Source organism: Aricia agestis, chromosome 11 (genome assembly GCF_905147365.1).
Source record: "Aricia agestis chromosome 11, ilAriAges1.1, whole genome shotgun sequence".
Lineage (NCBI taxonomy): Eukaryota > Metazoa > Arthropoda > Insecta > Lepidoptera > Lycaenidae > Aricia > Aricia agestis.
The window spans coordinates 4,232,735-4,252,646 of record NC_056416.1 but is presented as its reverse complement, the minus strand read 5'-3'; the positions used below and the strand labels follow the sequence as shown (position 1 = coordinate 4,252,646).

General features: G+C 35.4%; 1 protein-coding gene across 1 annotated transcript in view; it reads right to left on the bottom strand.

Moving 5' to 3' along the window:
• LOC121731728 (laccase-1-like) overlaps nt 1-19,912 on the bottom strand; it is a 54,597-nt gene that overhangs the window by 17,818 nt on the left and 16,867 nt on the right. The window contains exon 4 of the mRNA XM_042121317.1: nt 16,696-16,872. Coding sequence (XP_041977251.1) covers nt 16,696-16,872 — 177 coding nt within the window. The remainder of the gene's footprint in view (nt 1-16,695; nt 16,873-19,912) is intronic.

Sequence of the window (19,912 nt, the reverse complement as noted above, 5' to 3'; positions counted from 1 at the left end):
TTAAGATAAGTATTACACCGCTCTGTTTTAGAGCCTCTAAATAATTTATTATGATTAGTTTTTAAATAAATTGCTTAAAGTTTTCTTTTAACTGGAAAGCAGAATGAATATTATATTTGTGAAACGAAAATAATATTATTATATTGTGTGGATTTTTAGGTGTACTAATAAGTAATATGTCTTGGTTTTAAGTGAGTATACCAAGTGTGAATTGTATCTTAATTACTTATGATTACAACTTGTTTCTTATTTGGTAGGTAAATACAATATTTTCTATGAATCACCAAATCCTTTTAGGAAACCGTAATATTGAAATTTTGGGATACGGTACTTATATACCACCCTATTGTCGACAACAAAGGGAGAGAAACTTACGAATACAACAGCATAAATTATATTATAGGACACAATTTTGGAGATACTTAGTTGGGGAAAGCTTTGTTAATGTTTGCATCTAGTAGTCATACATTTTTCATTTAGGTCTATTTATTTATACCAAAAAAATATTATTTTTTAACAAAAAATTAAAACCGACTTCCAAGGTAAAAACAAAAGTAATATTCTTAAAAAGAATCTAAAAAGAATCAAATAATTCTTATTCCTTATTATAGTGCCGTCTTCAGACTTCGCCTAAGCCTCAACTATTTCTGTACTCAATCTTCGTACTTTTCAAGTCGCTACCAGCCCGGAAAAGTTCTGAGATCCTTGACATAGAACTTACGCTAAGGTAAGCTGGTACCGACTTCAAAAGTACGAAGATTGAGTACAGAAATAGTTGAGGCTTAGGCGAAGTCTGAAGAAGGCACTATATTATGGAATAAGAGTTATTTGATTCTTTTTAGATTCTTTTTAAGAATATTACTTTTGTTTTTACCTTGGAAGTCGGTTTTAATTTTTTGTTAAAAAATAATAATTTTACCCTTTTTAGTTACCTATGAGACCACAAGGCTATATTACTTATAGCTTGTTGTCGAGTTGTACATATTATTACTAGCGGTCGCCCGCGGCTCCGCCCGCGTGGATGTCGGTTACGGCTGCAAAAAACCTACCCAGGAAAGTCTCGGTCAGCAAAATGATTCCCAGGTCAATTCACAGACTCCAACACTGACATCGACGACGCGGACGCACTCATTATCCGAAGGGATGCATATAGTGCACAGTGCACAGTGCACACTACACAGATTGTCTTCCTCCCGCACGCGCACCCCCGCTTGGTGACACCCACTATCGTTATATTTCAATTTCGCCATAATTTCAAAACTAAACGTCCAATTTTAATCATTCAAAGACCAAATGTTATCTACATAAACTGTACTTAGTGATGAAATAATTTATTTTCATAAGGATTAATAGCATAAGTAAAATAAACGCGTTTAAACGTAGTCCAAAAAAATTCAAGATTTTTAAATAAAAAATGGTTATTGTGCCTTACTCGACATAGATAAGTATAGTGTGTCCCAGATTTTTTTGTAGATATTTATAAGATCTACAATTACTTAGAACATTTTATGGTCCTATCTTTTATAGTTTCGGCAGCGTACGCAAAATAAGTAACTTTTCTGGTTGATTTTACACCTTGCGTCCGAAAAACCCAAATATCTTACGAAACCCAATTTTTTCCTAAATAAAATTTAGCCTATGTTCAGCAGATATAATGTAATATTCATTGGCTTTTGTTTGGAGTAGTTTAAATAAAGCCAAACCCTCGAACTTGTATCTATAAGGATTCAAAAGTTCTGTTGGGTACCTTCGGAACCAGGGTACATCCTGGTGCAAAATTTTACTTTTTGGTAGTATATGCCTGAAACACTTCAGAAAAAATCAAAATCACTATATGTTTCCATATAAATTTTGAGGAGTTCCCTCGATTACTCATGGATCCCATCATCAAGTCACCACTTTTATGAACATGATACCAAATTCAAGTCAAACCCTATACAACACAAAAAGAATTTTGTAAATCGGACCACAAACAGCTGAGTAATCGTTGAACATACATAAAAAAAAAGATACATACAGCCGAACGTATTACCTCCTCCTTTTTGGAAGTTGGTCAAAAAGTTGTGGAAATGTCATCTCCTATCACGGTACGCGACCCGCTACACATAAAATTACGTGTAATCTGTATGCCTGACTACATTTTTGACTACTGTCTACTAAGACAGTAGTCAAAAATTAAATTTATCTGCTCATCTTTTTTCTTTACTCATCCGTGTTCGAATCGCGAGAATCGGTCCTCTGGTTTTAATTCCTATAAAACCTTTAAAAAGCTATGATAAGGCTTTATACTTCGTATATGACGTAAATAAGGGTCGCATTGCGGGCAGTTTGTCTAAGTGATAAAATCTGTTCAAAACTTATTTCTATAACGCCCACAGTTTAGTGAGTTAGATACTATGTAGGCGTAGGCTGTATTGTATAGCAAAACTTACCTCATGCTTGTTCAAAGCTTTAGCGTTTCCTAAATTTAGAGTTCCGATGTTTAATATAATTGGTAATCAGTAAAATGAGACTTTTACTTCATTGATAACATCTAGGATTTTTGCATGACACTTATTTGTAGTTTAGATTATCTTCTATTTCAACTTTCTTTTGATAATTTTACTTTCCCAAGAAGAATGAGATCATTAAATTAAATATGTTTTGTGGTTGGATACTGCTGTGGATTCTGGCGACACTGGTGTAACAGTGGTGGAAATGTATGGTGGTATAATTTTTAACTAAGCTAGAGCAAAACTCTTGAATTAATTACATTTAAGGCTGGTATAAATGGTCAGTAATCAAGATGCATCTCGGTCTCAAGACACGGTTCAGGCTCTGCGATTGCTTAGCTGTCAAAATTTGGACCAATCACAGAGCCGAAACGCGTCTTGAGACCGGGTCGCATCTTAAGCACAGACTATTTATACCAGCCTGAGTGCAGCAGTAAGTGAAGAATATTCTTTACAACTGTAAATTGTAATAAAATGAAGATTTTGAAAATGAAGGCCCTAAGTGATTAATATTTTTCTGCGGCAGTCAGCTGAATGTGACAAAATTCCAATTCGTAATCATAACACCAGATTCTATTTATACGTTACCGGCTCACCGCTCACGTACGGCAAATACGCCCCGATTATCACGTAGGACTAGAATAATAGTAAACACTGCCTACTGCCTACATCACGACGAAAAGCGGGTGTAATGTGTATTATTATTACGAAAGGCTTATTACGAACGTAATATTTCTTAGAAAACAGAAATTGACGATTTGGGAATCAGAAACTGCGGTTTTGTATATTTCTGATATAAATGACATTTCCAAATAAAATACTTACCGCCGTACTCAGAGACATTTAATTATGATTAACCTTCAATTTAATGAAGAGTTTGACAGATATTGTATGGGGCTTATGTCAAAATGTAATCAATGTTCCACTCTGAGTGCAGCAGTTTATTGTAAAATTATGCAGATTTATAGAGTCCTGGGAAAAGACGAATACATACGAGCTAATAAACGAATTTAGAATTTTAAGTTAAAGACTACATCTCCAAATTTGAGTAAAATCGGTCTATTACAGATAGACCGATTTTACTCAAATTTTTCTCTTCTTTTTATATCATAACAAACAATACTTATGTAATAAAGCAATACTTTCAACAAAGGCTCTATGATGTATCATGCACAGGATGGCCGCCTTGGGCACCCGGTTGTGAATAAATCAGCACAGCTCCGCTCGCGGGCATGAACGACGATCTACCATACTATGGAAGAGTAGTTCTGAATGAAATAAAAACTATAATCTCGATTATGTCAGATTAAAAAACTAGATCGATATCAATCCACCTGCTTAGATGCTACGATGTCAGGGACAGACATACAATGAGACAGACACGTCATATATATTTGGGTGTTATCACCCCTCTGTTCTCGTCGGGGGTTAAAAATGCTTTCACGAAATGCACACCGAGGCGAAGTTTTAGCTGATTGTGGGGTCGGTCATAGAATTTTCGTTTACGGTTCGCAACATTGCTGAATGGGGACGAATTTGGTACCTCCCAACTTACTTACTTAGGTAATTTTTAGGGTACCATACCCAAAGGGCAAAAACGGGACCCAAATAACGAGACTTCGATGTCTGTCCGTCTGTCTTCAGGCTGTAATTCAAGAACCGCTATAGCTAGACTTCTGAAATTTTTACAGATTGTGTATTTCTGTTGCCACTATAACAACAAATACTAAAAACAAAATAAAATTAATATTTAAGAGGGGCGGGCTCCCATACAACAAACGTGACTTTTTCGGCCTTTTTTGCTCTATATCAATAATGGAAACAAGTAGGCACTTGAATTTTTCACAAAATCCTTTATTATATGCGTACTTTAATATTTAATTGAAACATTAAAATAAAATAAAAAATTAAGGGGGGGAGGGGGGTTCCCATACAAAAAAACACAATTTTTGACCTATTTTGCTCTATAACCGTACGAAACAATTCGTGCGCAAGTCCCACTCGCACTTGGCCGATTATTTATAGTCCTAAGTTTGTAAAATGTTATATTAATTAAAGGAGAAAGAAAAAATAAATTTATTTTTTCTTTCTCCTTTAATTTAATGTCAGTAACTGAAGCGCGGAGCTATATTTGAGATATTCAAGGTATGAAAGTAATCTTTCTAGACTGTATTCTATTTCGATGGGCATGAATCATAGATGGACTGACGTTCGCTTATAAGAATAGCCATACACGTAGTTTTCTGCTAAATTTAGCCCCACATTGGTCCATGATGGTAAAATACAAGAGATTAAGTACGTGTAGATATTTCTCTAATAATCGACGTCGATTGTACCTCGAAGAAATTGATTCCTAGGCAGTTGGCGGACCTACGTCATTTGGTCGGGTTATGTCAATTCAATATTAGTCGTGATACGTGAGGCTAGGTTTGACGTAACGCGACCAAACTACGTAGGTCGCCCATCTGTTTAGCAATCAACTTCTCTGATAGTACATGCTATAATATAGTCCAGCCATTGCTCAGCGTGTGGCCTCTAGGGCTCCGTAAAGGCCTTGTTGGCCTCCGCGAGCGATAAATAAATATTAAATTGTTTTTAGAAATATCATCAGACAGCAACATGAAGACAATCCATTCAAAGGCAAAACATTAATTTTTTGCTTTTGGGTTTTTCATCATAAATGTCATTTCTTAAAAGGGTTCGGCCACACAAAAATTTGAGAACCGCCGTTACAAACAGCTTCGTTAAGACCAGGATGCCAGAAATATCAAAGCACGCTAGCCCCGACTACACACCATTCATACATTCCTGAATCGTGCCCCCGGACATTGTGCTTTGCGCTGCAGCTAATAGTGAACAATATCGCGTAACAACGGTTCTCGCATTATAGCACGAAAGCAAAGGTCGCAAGTCACAAAAATGTTAAATATATATTATTGTTAATTATTGTTAAATATAAAGACTAATATTTCCTTTAGCCATTATTTTATAAAGTATGTGATTGTAGTAGTGCAAATGATAGTAACTCAATAAGTGTAGCAGATATTTATTGAAAATCCCAGAAGGATTCATAATTTCGAAAAATAAAACTATCGAGTCAAAATAAGTGAAGTGTGTTTTCCGTTAGGCAAATATCAGATAAATATACTGCGGTCTGCAATTATTAAATAAATCTCAATTTCATTTAAGTCAATCTTTAAGGGTCTTTTTTGTCCCCTTAATGTAAAAAGAATATTATCTTTAAAACCATTTCAATATGTATCATATTGGCAGAAAATGATGTCAAACATATAAAATGATGTTAGAAATGTAATACAATTTAGTTTTATATCGTGTACTAACTTGGTACATCGCTAACATCAGGTACGTTGCTCAAGCTCGTGTTTGGACAACAAATAAAGTAACAACTCCGTCGGATTATTTTCATTCTGTAATACAATCGCACAATATTTACTGAGAATCACGAGCAGTCAAGAAACAGAACTTTAAACTTGCTTTTTCTTTTTAGGGTTCCGTACCCAAAGGGTAAAAACGGGACCCTATTACTAAGACTTCGATGTTTTAAATTCAAGTCCTTACTTTTAAACGCTTTACACACATTAGCTATAATACAAAGATGTATAATATAGTTTAAAGAATAGAATATAATATTATAGCACATCTTTGCATAGAAATTATCATGATCTACACCAGCAGTGTTCAAACTTTTTTGGACCCTTTCAAGAAATTACATTTTTGACTTATGAAATTGTCTCCTGTTCGCGTCGTAACTACAATACAAGGCCTTTGCGCCCAGGGCTCCGCAAAGCACACTTTAAAAATGGCTGATCTACATATAACTATATTGTATATTTTACACTGTGCACGTTTTCCCGGAATGAAATCTATAAATTAATGTATGATAATATGAAGCCCTGTATTCCACACCTGTCACTACTGTATATTGTACCAGCATGTACAGTCACTGTGGGATATGATACGTAGAAAGACCACAAGTTTCGTAAATTTTTGAATGCGAAAGTTAATTCATTATAATATTTTAGCACCTTAAAATGTCGATAAATTAACCGTCAAAGCAAAGATAGAAAGTTACAATAAAACATTCTAATTATTATAATTATATTAATGCAATGTTTTGACGCCATTTTGAAGTTTCTTCGGAAACTAATTCAAAGTTAGCCGCTCCGGCTTAGTCGGTTAGACCTCGAGGTCTAAAGTCAGAAGAAGTCGAGGTCTTAATAAAGCTTGCCTTTAGCATGCAAACATGGGCGTACCGAGGGTATCGAGGTACCGAGGTGATCCAGGGGGAGGAATGAATGAACCTCTGTGGCGCAGTTGGTGGGCTGTTGGTAGCTCAAGCCGGGGGTCGCCAACGATATCAAAATACTACGTTCTAATTCTATGGGGGTCGCGGGTTCGAATCCCGCCGACGCGACGGAACAAAAAAGTTTTCAAAGCTCCTGGGTCATGGATTTGTATTAAATATGTGTATCATATTATAATAAAAATCTATACTTATAATAAAATCGTAGAGGTAAAATCTTAAATATATGTATAGTATTAAAGTATTAATTTATACTAGAGTTCGAGAGTCGAAATTCGATCTTAGTTTCAACGACATTAGGACTACTACCTATATTTAGTATTAAAATATTGACTATCATATTTTTTTGAACTCTTGTCTCTGGGACACAGCTGATCTCAGACTGGCCGTGTAAGCATTGTCTAATAGTATCTAAGATTCAATAAAAAAAAACTATAATCCATTTTCAATTTGTCAACTTGTTGTCAACAGACTTCAACCATAAATAAAAGAGTATAATTCGTATGTATAGGCTTGTCACTCAAAAATCTGTCATTTTTCCTAGTGTGTGTGTTGTAGTGTGTGTAATGTTTTATTTGTTAAAAAAATTTATATTAAAAGCATAATTTCAAAATAATATTAGCTCGATGCACTTCTTCACCATATCAACTATAACTGTGCAAAATTTCATTCACCTACGTTTCCCCATTTTTTGTCAAAAGGGATACAAAGTTTTTGGCTCACGTATTAATATATAGATATTTCCGTTATCTGGCACCCGTAACACAAGTCCTTCAGGGTACCTGAACCGGGGCCAGACTTTTTTTGAAATAGGGGGCAAACGAGCAAACGGGTCACCTGATGGAAAGCAACTTCCGTCGCCCATGGACACTCGCAGCATCAGAAGAGCTGCAGGTGCGTTGCCGGCCTTTTAATAGGGAATAGGGTAATAGGGGAGGGTAGGGAAGGGAAGGAATAGGGGAGGGTAGGAAAGGGTAGGGGATTGGGCCTCCGGTACTGTTTCACGCCGGTTTTCTGTGAGAACGTGGTATTTCTCCGGTCGAGCCGGCCCATTCGTGCCGAAGCATTGCTCTCCCACGTATAGACTGACGTGGTGTAAAGCGTCCATAGATATTATTATTATAATAAGAAACTGCATTTGCCATAAACATTAAGCAAAAAAAGTTTATCTTAATTCGAAACGAAATACAGCAAGACATAATGATCCTCAATCCTCGTACTTCAGAATAACATTTTATTTCCAAAATAATTTAATACAAATTTATGAAAAACCGTGAAAACTTTTGCCTATTTTGCGAGCGTTTTAGGCCAATTCGCTGAACTATAAAGAAGGCTTTGTGTAGAACTTCGCTCTATTATGAAATTCTATTTTAGTGAACAATAACGAAAATTCTCTGATCCATTCATTTTTATAAGTCGGATTCGATAATCATTTATTTTTAAGGAAAACGCTTATAGAAAGGTTACTATAGTGCCTATTTCACCACTTACTGTCGGATAGATTAAAGAGTATCTGTCAGATAAGTTGTGGATAGCCTATCCGACACTTATCAGTAAGTGGTGGAAAGGGTCCTTAAAAATAATTTTAAAATTTATTAAGTCTTGCTAAAACTCGAGAACGGCTTTACGGATTTGGCTAATTTTAGTCTTGAAATGCACGTGGAAGTTCAGGAAAGGTTTATAAATTATAATATTAGGAGAAAAGTCATACCATAGGTGATACGAAGTTCGTCGGATCGTCTAGTACTTTTAATAATATCTATGGATGCTGAATACGTCGGCCAGCAGCCTAGTCCCGTGATAAGTATCCGAAAATCTTGATGCATTTAGTTGATTCATAGGCAGATAGCGGACCTAATGGTGCGCTTATACGGGCAACTAAAATTGCTCAACTTCAGTTAATTCTCGTCAACTTTGACGTCACGACTACATCAAGCAATTTGCGGCAACAAGCAGCAATATTGCGCAATACAATATTGATGTGGCCATCGAATATTTAAGCGATATGACATTGAGCGAGATGAAATAAATTGCTCCATATTGCTCCACTAGTTGCTCCAGATCGCTCCATTCGTGTCGCCGAGCTATTATTGCCGTTATTATTGCCCGTGTAAGCGCTTCTTAAGTCATTTGGGCGGATTATGACAATTCAGTGTAATCTGTCAGATGAGTTTGACATAACGTAACCAAACTACGTAGGTCCCCCATCTGCCTAGAAATCAACTTCTCTGATAGTACATTGTGCATACATGATACACATCCATGACCCTTGGCAGGACTCGAGCCCGAGACCTCGACGCGCTTACCAACTGAGCCACAGAGGCCGACTTGTATATTGAAACTTACTTTAAGTCGCTAGTACGTTATTATTGGAACAAAATAAATTTTGCATACATAAGAGTGTTTATTTGAGTACCTAAAAAACCTATCGAGAATCTCTTCCGTCCATACTTCACACTATTTAAAAGTAGTAAGTACTTATAACTCAATGGAAAAAGACACTAAGTCACTTGCATAAGCTAAGCTGTCAATCAAGAGCCCTTAAGGTTAAGCCTCCGATCGAAAGAACTTTCTTACGGAACTATCGATGTAATTCAATGATCCTCAAGTGAAACCCGCGTCAGATTTCTGTCTTACATCGGCGATCTGATCTCCTACCCCTTTTATGAAGGCACCGATTATTTTGTTAGGAAGATTATAATAGTTGTAGCACTATAATATTATAATTTATAACTAGCTACTAGGATAATTTGTTGCCAGATGGAGCAGTGGTCTATAGCCCTATTTATAGCCTACGCCCTACATGATGATAAGCCTTCAAACCTTTAGGAGTTTAAGGTTGAGAATACACAATTCATGTCAAACATACAATCTGGTCATAGTTAACTCCTTAAACGTCAGCTGTCAAAATTGTCAAAATTTCAAAAATTGACAAAATTTGTGTATTAAGCCACATTTTTTGTTGGGTTATAAATGCAGTCTTTTTTTAAATGATCTATGATGACGAACATAACTGCATTTATATCAGCTCAATAGTCAATACGTAGTTTTTTATGGGATGATACGCAGCGACCAATTCTAGTGTTCATGACACCAACATAATTGCTTTCCGGTGAATGAATCAATTTACTAGTTACTACCTATCTCAATTTAGGTAGTAATTTAATAAACACGCCATAACCGAGAAGAGGTAATAAAAAATATATTCACGTTTGGACGCTGTTAAGCATATTTTGTGTATCATCCTACAAAAAAACTACGTTTTTTTTAAAGAAGGCAGGTCGCTTTAGCCCTGACATCACTGCGACCCATGAGGATCTATTGTGACTCCTTCGCACTAGAGTATCATCCCCAACCCAATACTGCTCATAAATTGAACGATATGGTTGGGGTTGGTGCCACGAATTTCCTCTGTGGACGAGTATTCGTGGCGACCAAGGTAACAGGCACCTGCTCTGTAAAAAACTACGTATTGAGCTGATATAAATGCAGTCATGTTCTTCATCATAGATCATTTAAAACTAGACTGCATTTATGATCTTTAGAAGTCTGCATTCATAATTCAAAAAATGTGGGTTAATACACTAATGCTTATATTAGCGACCATTTATAATATTATCTCAAATGTACCCCGGAGGCGTATTATATAAATTCAATACCGAAAAGCTTAAAAATAAACATCTCTCATTCATGGCTCACAGAGATAATCAATTGAGAAAGTCATAACAAATTGTTGAAACATACTGTATGTTCGTAACGATAACGTTGTTTTTAATACGTCAATAATTCGCGAGTACGGTAGCTGAAAGTGTGTCAAGTGGATAATGAGACAATCTGTAATACGTTAAGCAACACCTCTAATGACTCTCATACATATTTAAGCGCACAAAAAAAAGAAAAAGAAAGTGTTCGTATGGTATGCTATTTATTGTGCATAATATTTATGTCGCAGCCAACTGGTTTAAATAGCCGTTCAATGGTTCAATCAAACAGCTAGCCATTTTACTCATACGGCTATACGTCGTTTCGCCGACTTGTTGACTGCAACGTTCAACACTACAGCTAGATGACGCTTAGCCAAATGGTTAAAAGGTAAATTAACTATGGAGACCATTAGCTTAGTGTTATTATTACACAAGCGTAAAGATAACAAGCAGATTAATTGTATTCTAACTAATTTTGAACACAATTGCAATAAATTACCTTGGTGATGCATTTCATAATCCCGTAATTTCTCCTCGAATATTAGTTTAAATTTTGATTCACTCGTATATGCTCCCATATTTTCTGTCTCTTTAATAATACTTGTAACGTATATTTACGAAAAATATCTTAATACAACCACAAAACACCGGTTAGTTAACGCCATATTGTAAACAAAACGCACCTAGCGCCGCGGTGGTGAGCGCTGAACTAATTCAATCAAATGGCGGCTTTTGAATCAGCTGTAGTGTTTAACGTTTTGAGCGACCTAATTATTCAATTAAAAAGCTAGACGTGTGACTGAATGGCGTTGTTCAGTCAAATGGCTAGCTGTTTGATTGAACGGCTAACCTACTAGATGTTGAATTTGTTTATTGCGCAGGAAACATAAATTTTCCTGTGATAATAATGCATAATAATAACACTATGTCTTTGTGTACTCGTCATTTTATGTGTTTCTGTTGTACGTGTGTTGTTATTGTAACTGTGTGCACAATAAAGCATATATATTCTATTCAATTCCATGTCCTTTCCCGAGATACAAGTAAATACTGCCAAAAGTTTCATCCAAATCTGTTGAGCGATTTAAGCGTAAAGATTTGACGTTCGTTCAGCGTTTTTCCAGGACCTACACTATTTCCCATGACAAAAAAAAATATCCGTAACAAACATCAAAATCATTTTCGGTCTTACTACAAAAGATTTAAACACCCGTTGAACAGTTGATTAGAGAAAAATTCAGTACAAAATGGTCTCAAAACAATTCAACAGATGTTTAATCTTTTGTGGTAAGGTAACACCGTTTGTGTTTTATGAAAAAGACAAAATTATCTACTTTCGAATTGACTTATAATATCAGTAAATTCACGGCTAAAAGCAAAAATTTCTGGTGTTTTAGCCAACGACGTGGTAATAAGTCCTCGTGTCGGTAGTGCCTTTTATTCACGGCACAGAGGTGCGGCCAAAAGGTCAAGACTCAAATGAGAGTTGAGACATTCAGAAGTATTTTCGTTTTTACGAAATTTTACTTTCATTGCTATTATAGTCTTCTACAGTGCTAATATAAATAGTAAACATTCAACTATTTGCACAGAATAGACTTCAAAAATACTTAGACAGTTTTGATTTATTGTTTTGTACGGTGTATGGAATAAGCAAGGAAGTTGGTTACATTTTTGCAAAAACAATTCCTGGACTTCTGCTGCTGCTTGCATAGCCATATACACAATATGGGCGTACTCATGTAGGGGCAGGAGGGGACGCAGCTGCCCCCCTTGGAAGAAAAAATAAACGTCAATTTTCCTGGCAAGTGATTTATAGTAATATAATTATAAGACTTATAAAAATATTAAAAACGTGTTACCTACTCGGCGCAAAATGAAGTGTTGGAAACTAAACATATTTTCAGTCAAATTAATAAAAGTCAATTTTCTTGTTTCAATATACCAGTAACCAGACCGACCATCTTCTCGAAACAGGTATCCCCCCCCCCCCTAGCTCAAATCCTGGGTACGCCCATCGATATACATTTGAGATTCGAAAACATGTAACGTTTTTTATTAGCAATCAAGGTTTCGATGCTACTGATCGACGTTAATGCTAAAGCACTAAGTATCACTTATTAAGCAAACAGGGCACGAGATACGCAATCAGTAGTGATGATTTTGGCCGACGCCGAAGCCGATTAATGATGATTAAACAATTTGATTAAGAGTTTGACAGATAATAGAAATCGGGCTTATGTCAAAATCTTCATATTTTAATTACAGTTAAGTCATTAATTCGTCTCTGAGTGCGGCAGTAAAATTTCTGAGAAACTTTAAGTGAGACTTAAAGTTTCTAAGAAATTTTATTCTTGCGAGGCTAAGGTCCATGACTTGCAAGAAACTAAAATTAACTTCAGTTTCATAATCATGTTGCCTATATTTTCAATACAAAGAACAATTAGTGTAAATAACATGATAATAGTTAATCTAAACTTAAGTTGACGAGATTCGTGCAAATAGGCCCGAAAGTGCCAAAAAATAACATTTTAACTATAAAAATCGGACAAGTGAGAGTCGGGCTCGCTCACGAAGGGTTCCGTAGTCCGTACAGAGATTACAGAGAGAAATCAGAAAATATGCAAAAAATTGTGGTTTTTTGTATGGGAGCCACCCTTAAATATTTGTTTTATTTAAATTTTATTATAAATAATTGGATAACAAATATAATTAAGGGTTTTGTGAAAATTTAAAGCGTTTAGCTGTTGCCATTATTGATTACGAGTAAAGAAAGACAAAAAAATCACGTTTGTTGTATGGAAGCCCCCCTTGAATATTAATTTTATTTTAATTTTAGTATTTGTTGTTATAGCGGCATCGGAAATACACAATCTGTGAAAATTTCAGAACTCCAGCTATAGCGGTTCTTGAGATACAGCCTGGAGACAGACAGACGGACAGACAGACATGGAAGTCTCATGTATAGGGTCCCGTTTTTACCCTTTGGGTACGGAACCCTAAAAATAACGTAATTTTCATGTTGTAAAAATACGCAAGTGAAAATAAAGTTAAAATAACAACATTTTGGTTAGTAGCCGGTTTACATAATTATTCCCATTCAGTGATCCAATCCAGCGTTGGATTACTTTTGAAATAATGTTAACGGGCACCGGAATGCACTGGAACTGATGCATAATATGTTTTTGGTTTGCGCTGGATTGAATCACTGGATTGGAATAATATAAACTGACCATTATTTAAAAAAATAACGAAACGTCGGCTAACTTTCATCTTCAGTTTAACGGCTCTATCACTTTGTGCCGTTATAGCCAAACGTAGCCGAAGCCGATGTCAGACACTAGTAAAGATTGGATTCAATTAGCTATGGCGATCAAACAGCTTCGAGGTTGCATTTGTATAGTAATTACTAATTACACCTAATGACCTACTCACATACCGTCGAGTAATGCTATTATTAATTACAGGCTTTATATAACTTAAGATATATTTACTAACAAAAAGTCCCACGCCACATTGTGAATACTGACGTTAAACTGTAGGTACTTCTATCAAGCGACTTTACTAACTTATTAGATGAGGTCTGAGGAGAAAACATAATATCAGTTACTATATGAGTTGTCTTTCAAAGGGTTTCTCAAAGTCTGGAAATCTACTAGGGTTCGTGTGTAAAGTTTGAGAAACCCTGTTACGATGTATTACGTATAATTTGACTTTATATGAGTATATATTGCAGACCGGAAAACACAACAACCTCACCTTTTGCGTTTTTGGGTATTTTACACTATCAGGAAAAAATAGCAAGTGATCAAGTACTCCAAACGACTACGCTAATTTTCATATAAATTTTGTTTTAAATTCTCCATTTAAAACAATAATGAAGATAAGGCATAATATTCACTTTAAATTTCAATTACCTAAACACTTCTAGGTCAAAGATTGATGGTATGCGAAAAAATGCAATGGCTTAACATATTATTTGAAAGTTATGAAACGGATTAAGTTCTTGAACCACTAACCTACCAAATCTACCGTCTAACCATCTCATGACAAATTATGTTAATATTTTGTTAGCTCTATCATGTGCTGGCGTAAGTGATTACGTGGATCTAATTATAATTACATTATGAAGAATCTTAAAATAATTATTTTTAGATTCTTCACGTATTAAGGATTTCATAAAATAAATATCTAACTATAGATTCCGAATCTATCTAAGAAACCCTCAGGAAATTGAGTTGCTGTATCATTCAATCGTTCCTGTGAAGTACAATAGAATAAAAATAAAAATGTTATTAAACATGAAAAAATGTTTTGAAATAAATGAACCGATTCAACCTAGTCTTACGTTTCCTAATCTGGGGACGTTTATATTGCAATGTGGCATGGCAATGCTTTGAATTTTTAGATGACTAATATTCAAAACTTGACTTTTTTTACAGATTTTTTTTACAATTGGCGAAATTGCCGCTCGCGTACCGCATTGCGGGATTGTCACTTTCAATTTTGAATTGCTGATTTAAAAAAGGTGGTATTAGATATTATTATGGCGTCGCGTTGTCACGTTCTAGTTTTAACTAACCCTTATTGGTCTAGCACAACAGATTTAGATAATAAACACAGTGATACCAAGCAAACACTTGGCCTTATGTAAACCGCTGGGTCAACAGAGGTTTCCTGGGGTTTCTCGATACTTCCATTGTAATGTTTGCACGAGCCTTCCGGCTGTTTTAAGTTCTAAGATATATTAATACATTACTTAGCTTTCTAACATGCCTCTCCAACTTATTACAAACAACTTGCTGCGTAGGGTTGCCACAAGACATAATGTTACATTATAATATTGTTATTCTACAGACATTAATTTAAGTCTGAAAGAAAAATCTTTATATTTTGGTAAAACATCAAAAATTAAATCTGAAATTATTCTTAGGAACATGGTGGACCTATTATAACTTAATTTGGTCGGAACACCTCGAGCCCACCTAACATTGAGTTGACATAACCAAAATAAAGTCAGTCCGCCATTTATCTATGTAACAATTTCTCTACCTAATGTTTTACCAATATAAAGTTTTTTCTTTAAAAAGGAACAACATTTCAAAACTAAATTTTATCAAATTGGTACCTACTCAGCTTAAGTTGCGAACATAGATTGAATAGTTAGTTCATTACGTACTTGAATAATCTCTTCTTTGGTTAAGTTTATCTCTTCAATGGCCTTGTTGATTAGTTAACTTTTTGACGTAAACCAATCGAAAGGCGCTAAAACCTATTCACTAGAATAGAATATCCTAGTGAATAGAATATCAACTTCTATCAAAAACCACTTCCGCCAAAGAACCCAGAAACCGCACGCAAGACCCTAATTTCGTAACGTGGCAACCCTACTCTCGGATATTAGCTAGCACATTCATAATTTACATCAAACGTGTGTATACTTGAGTTATTTCCCGTTCCCCCTCCTTCAACAGACGACAAAGACGTATCTTTGTGAATCTTAAGCTTTAGCGGAAATGTACAAATGACCCTTAACTTTTACTGTTTGTGTTTTAAGGCACCGCTGGCTGTACGTTTTTGAAATATTTAAGTTTTTATGGGAAGATTGTTAGTGCCAGGTTTTTTGCCAAATTCGATAGCGAGCTTTTAATAAGACCCTAAAAATTTTGTGATTGTCATAATGTCAGCCCCAGGCGTGGCTATCCAATAAGGGCCAAGCCACAACACTGCGTTGCGGCGTCGCATCGCAAAAATCTACGACGCCGCAGAACGCTTCGTTATCGATGTAAAGAGTGCTATACTTACTATATGAAATTTTTGCGTTGCGACACATTACATTTCTGTGCGATGTTGTTTTTGCGGTGCGACGCTGCAACGCAGTGTTGTTGCCTGACCCTAAGGCCCAACATGCAGGAGCTACGTTGGGCCTTGGATAGTCACGTTTTTCACCATAATTGCGAAAGTGTGGACGCTCAATCGATGCCGATCATGGTATCATCGAAAATGATTCTGAACATTTTTATAATCACTTGTCTATTATATGGAGCAATGGCACAGAATATATATTAGTAGTGCCAAGCAATGGGAAGAGGCTACTGAATGTTATGATATTTTTAACAATACTTGATTGGGACTTTTTAGATACTTACTACTCAAAACTAAAAAAATCACTTACCTTGATCAAACATAATAAGCTCCACCGTGGAATGTAGGCGAACGTTTTTGACGTGGACACACTCCTCTCCATCCTCAGCGACGGGACAGAAGTCGTCAGGGGGGACGTCAGCCCCCTGCGTGAGTAGGGGGGAGGCCGGGTAACTGAATCTGTGACCGTCCGTCTGACCCCAACTCTCTGTGAACAAAATTTTCATTAAGTGAGTGTTTTGGACTTTTGGTACATGACATATCTTTTGTGTGGTCCAAGAGTTTTTTTTGAAAAGTAAATATAATATCAGTTTAAGTAGATTCAACTATCAACTGCCAAGTTTTAGTTATTTCACGGTATTTTTTAATGTGAGCAATAAAATGTTCCTTTTATTACTTATATCCGTCTACTGCTAATCAGTACTTAAGTCAAGGCACTGATATAAAACAGATCACTCGACAGCTTAAAGTAATAATATTTATATAGATTTAAAATAGAAGATTCTCAGATTTATATTCCATTATCAGACACTTTTCAATTATCTTTTTTGATAAAACCCCAGTCGTTAATTCCTCAGTATCCAGCTCTTAAATTAGAAAATTACGATTCGAAGACTGATCTTTACGAGCGCAATACGAGCCAATGATAATACCATAATAGATATTACCTAGGCCATAACTTTGACGAGCTATAAAACTAGAGAACATTTTATGCGTGGTAATTTTCATCTGCATATTGCTATCCCGTAGCAGGGGCTCTGGTTGGGAAATCTAGGCCAGGATTACTCAAAATAGGGTTTGATACTCCGTGGGGGATTGTCACATGTCAACGGATTGGGAATGGAAACTTTTAGTTCTACCGCCACGCTTAATACGGCCTACTTGAATATTTCTACGTAAATAAGGTTTTTCTGTTACTACTTATAAGAAATACGTTTTTATAAAATGAAATAACGGCCTACTATCGATGGTACAGACAATTAATAATTTATTGATGTATGAATATATCATTGGTAATTACAGACTCTCGTACAAGACAATTAATATTATAGTTTCCCAACATTTTCCTTATATATCTACAGGGTGTAACAAAAATAAGTGATAATACTTTAGGGTGTGTGCGTGTTCCTTGTAGAGAGTTCACTGTGAAAGTAGCAGCGCTGAAAGACCGAAAAACTTTTTCACTTTTGTATGGGGAAACTCGTGACGCTCGGGCCCTTGCCCATACAAAAGTGAAAAAAAATCGTCTTTCAGAGCTGCTACTTTCACAGTGAACTCTCTACAAGGAACACGTACACACCCTAAAGTATTATCACTTATTTTTGTTACACACTGTATAGATTTAATAATAAGTAATCTATAGTATCAAGGAGGTCTAATTATTGTGTTATGAATTATTATGATAGACAAAATATTCTTTACTAAAACTCAGAAAATTTTCAACTAGAACATAGGAGCAAAGTAATATTTTAATTGAATAAAACATGCCTGCGGGTTTTCGAGGGAACCTTATTAACTGCGAAACAAAGCGCCTCGTATAAAATTTTTATGAAAATAAGCTCCAAGTTCCTGACGGTACGCCCAAAAGGCTATAAAACAGATAAAAAACTGCCAGACTCTCACAGAATTTATATGAAGTTTTTCATTACGAAACTTTCCCGTTTTAAGTTGCTGAGTGTTAAAACTGTTATGGTTCATTCAAGATTTCAGTGAAACTTAATTTACATTCTTAATAATGACATAAGGTTGATTATTAGAAATACTTCAACATATTATGTACTATCAGAGAAGTTGATTCCTATGCAAATCGGGGACCTAAGTAGTTTGGTTGCGTTACGTCAAACCCAGCTGACAGATCACAATTAACATTGAATTGACATGTTCGACGATAATAACGTTGGTCTGTCAGTTGCATAGCAATCAACTTCCTCGATAGTACCTACACAATAGACATAACTACCAGTAGTTCGACTGCAAAGAGACGGACAGGTTTCAATATCTGTCAAATTCGTCGGGTTTCACTAGGATTATACATGGAATGTGCCTCGCGCTGGCTGATATAATTTATTTTTAAATATTTAAAATAAAGATTTCAAAATTGGATTCTGACAATTTTAATCGCATGTGCCAAAACACAAACAACAATACGACCAAAGAGGAACACGGCCAGCGAATATGTCATAGTTTTAAATTCGTAGATAACAATTTAACAACCCTAGCGACGATTTTCGTTATAATACGTCAAATTTAAAAATTTCAACATCAGTTCTAAGTCGGCATACTCTATCATTCTGTCTACTCTGGTAACCTACCTCTACAGTTTCTTTTAAATGTTTAGTGTATAGGTATGTATGTTATTTAGTCACCTGTTTATGTTTAATAGTTTTCCGTGAAAGAAAAAAAAAGAAGAATCCATTCATGCTTACAGATAGTTGTGGAACTCAATAAAAAAAAGTAAATAGAATCACAGTCTAAAATTTAAATCCAAAATATGCGAGCATTAGGCAACTAAATAAAATATATTCGACAGCTGGCTTAGCTTTTGCTCGCTCATCACGTTTGCAAATCACGTGCAATTTGAGGGCCGAAATTGAAATATACATAATTTGCAAGTTAACTTAGAAAAGTAGCTACCTAATCTTTTAATTATAAAGATGGTCTGAAAGGCGAGCGTGAATTTTTAACTGACTGCGGTGAAGCTAAAAGGTGACGAACTTTAGACTAATGATTAATGAAGGCAATAGAGGCACGTGAAAGTGCAAATACATGATTTATTATTCATACCAGCTACGATTTTAATTTTAATTTGTATTAACGTCATTAGTGCCGATTTTCGGACTTAATCATATTTAAAGAAATTATTATATTATATAATTTTTAAAGAAAGCGTTTTCTCGATTTAAAACTCTATCAAGATATTCACCGAGGAATTTTCCACGTCCGTTATTGAAAGTAACAGTTCAACACTTAATTGCATATGAAAGCTAGCATTAATTGCTTGGTAATTAAAAGTTAAAAAGTATAACTGGAGCAAATTATTTATATGACCAACAGTCATATTATTATTATTATGCTCGAGATATCACTTGACTCGTGATAGGTCGTCAGTTCGATTCCCGCGTTGGGTTTTTATTACCAAGACAAATATAAGCATTTTTGCTTAGGACAATATAGGCTGATCAACTGATTGTGTAGAAAGATGATCCATTTCCTCCATCCAGCTGACAAATGGATCATTCAACGACTCT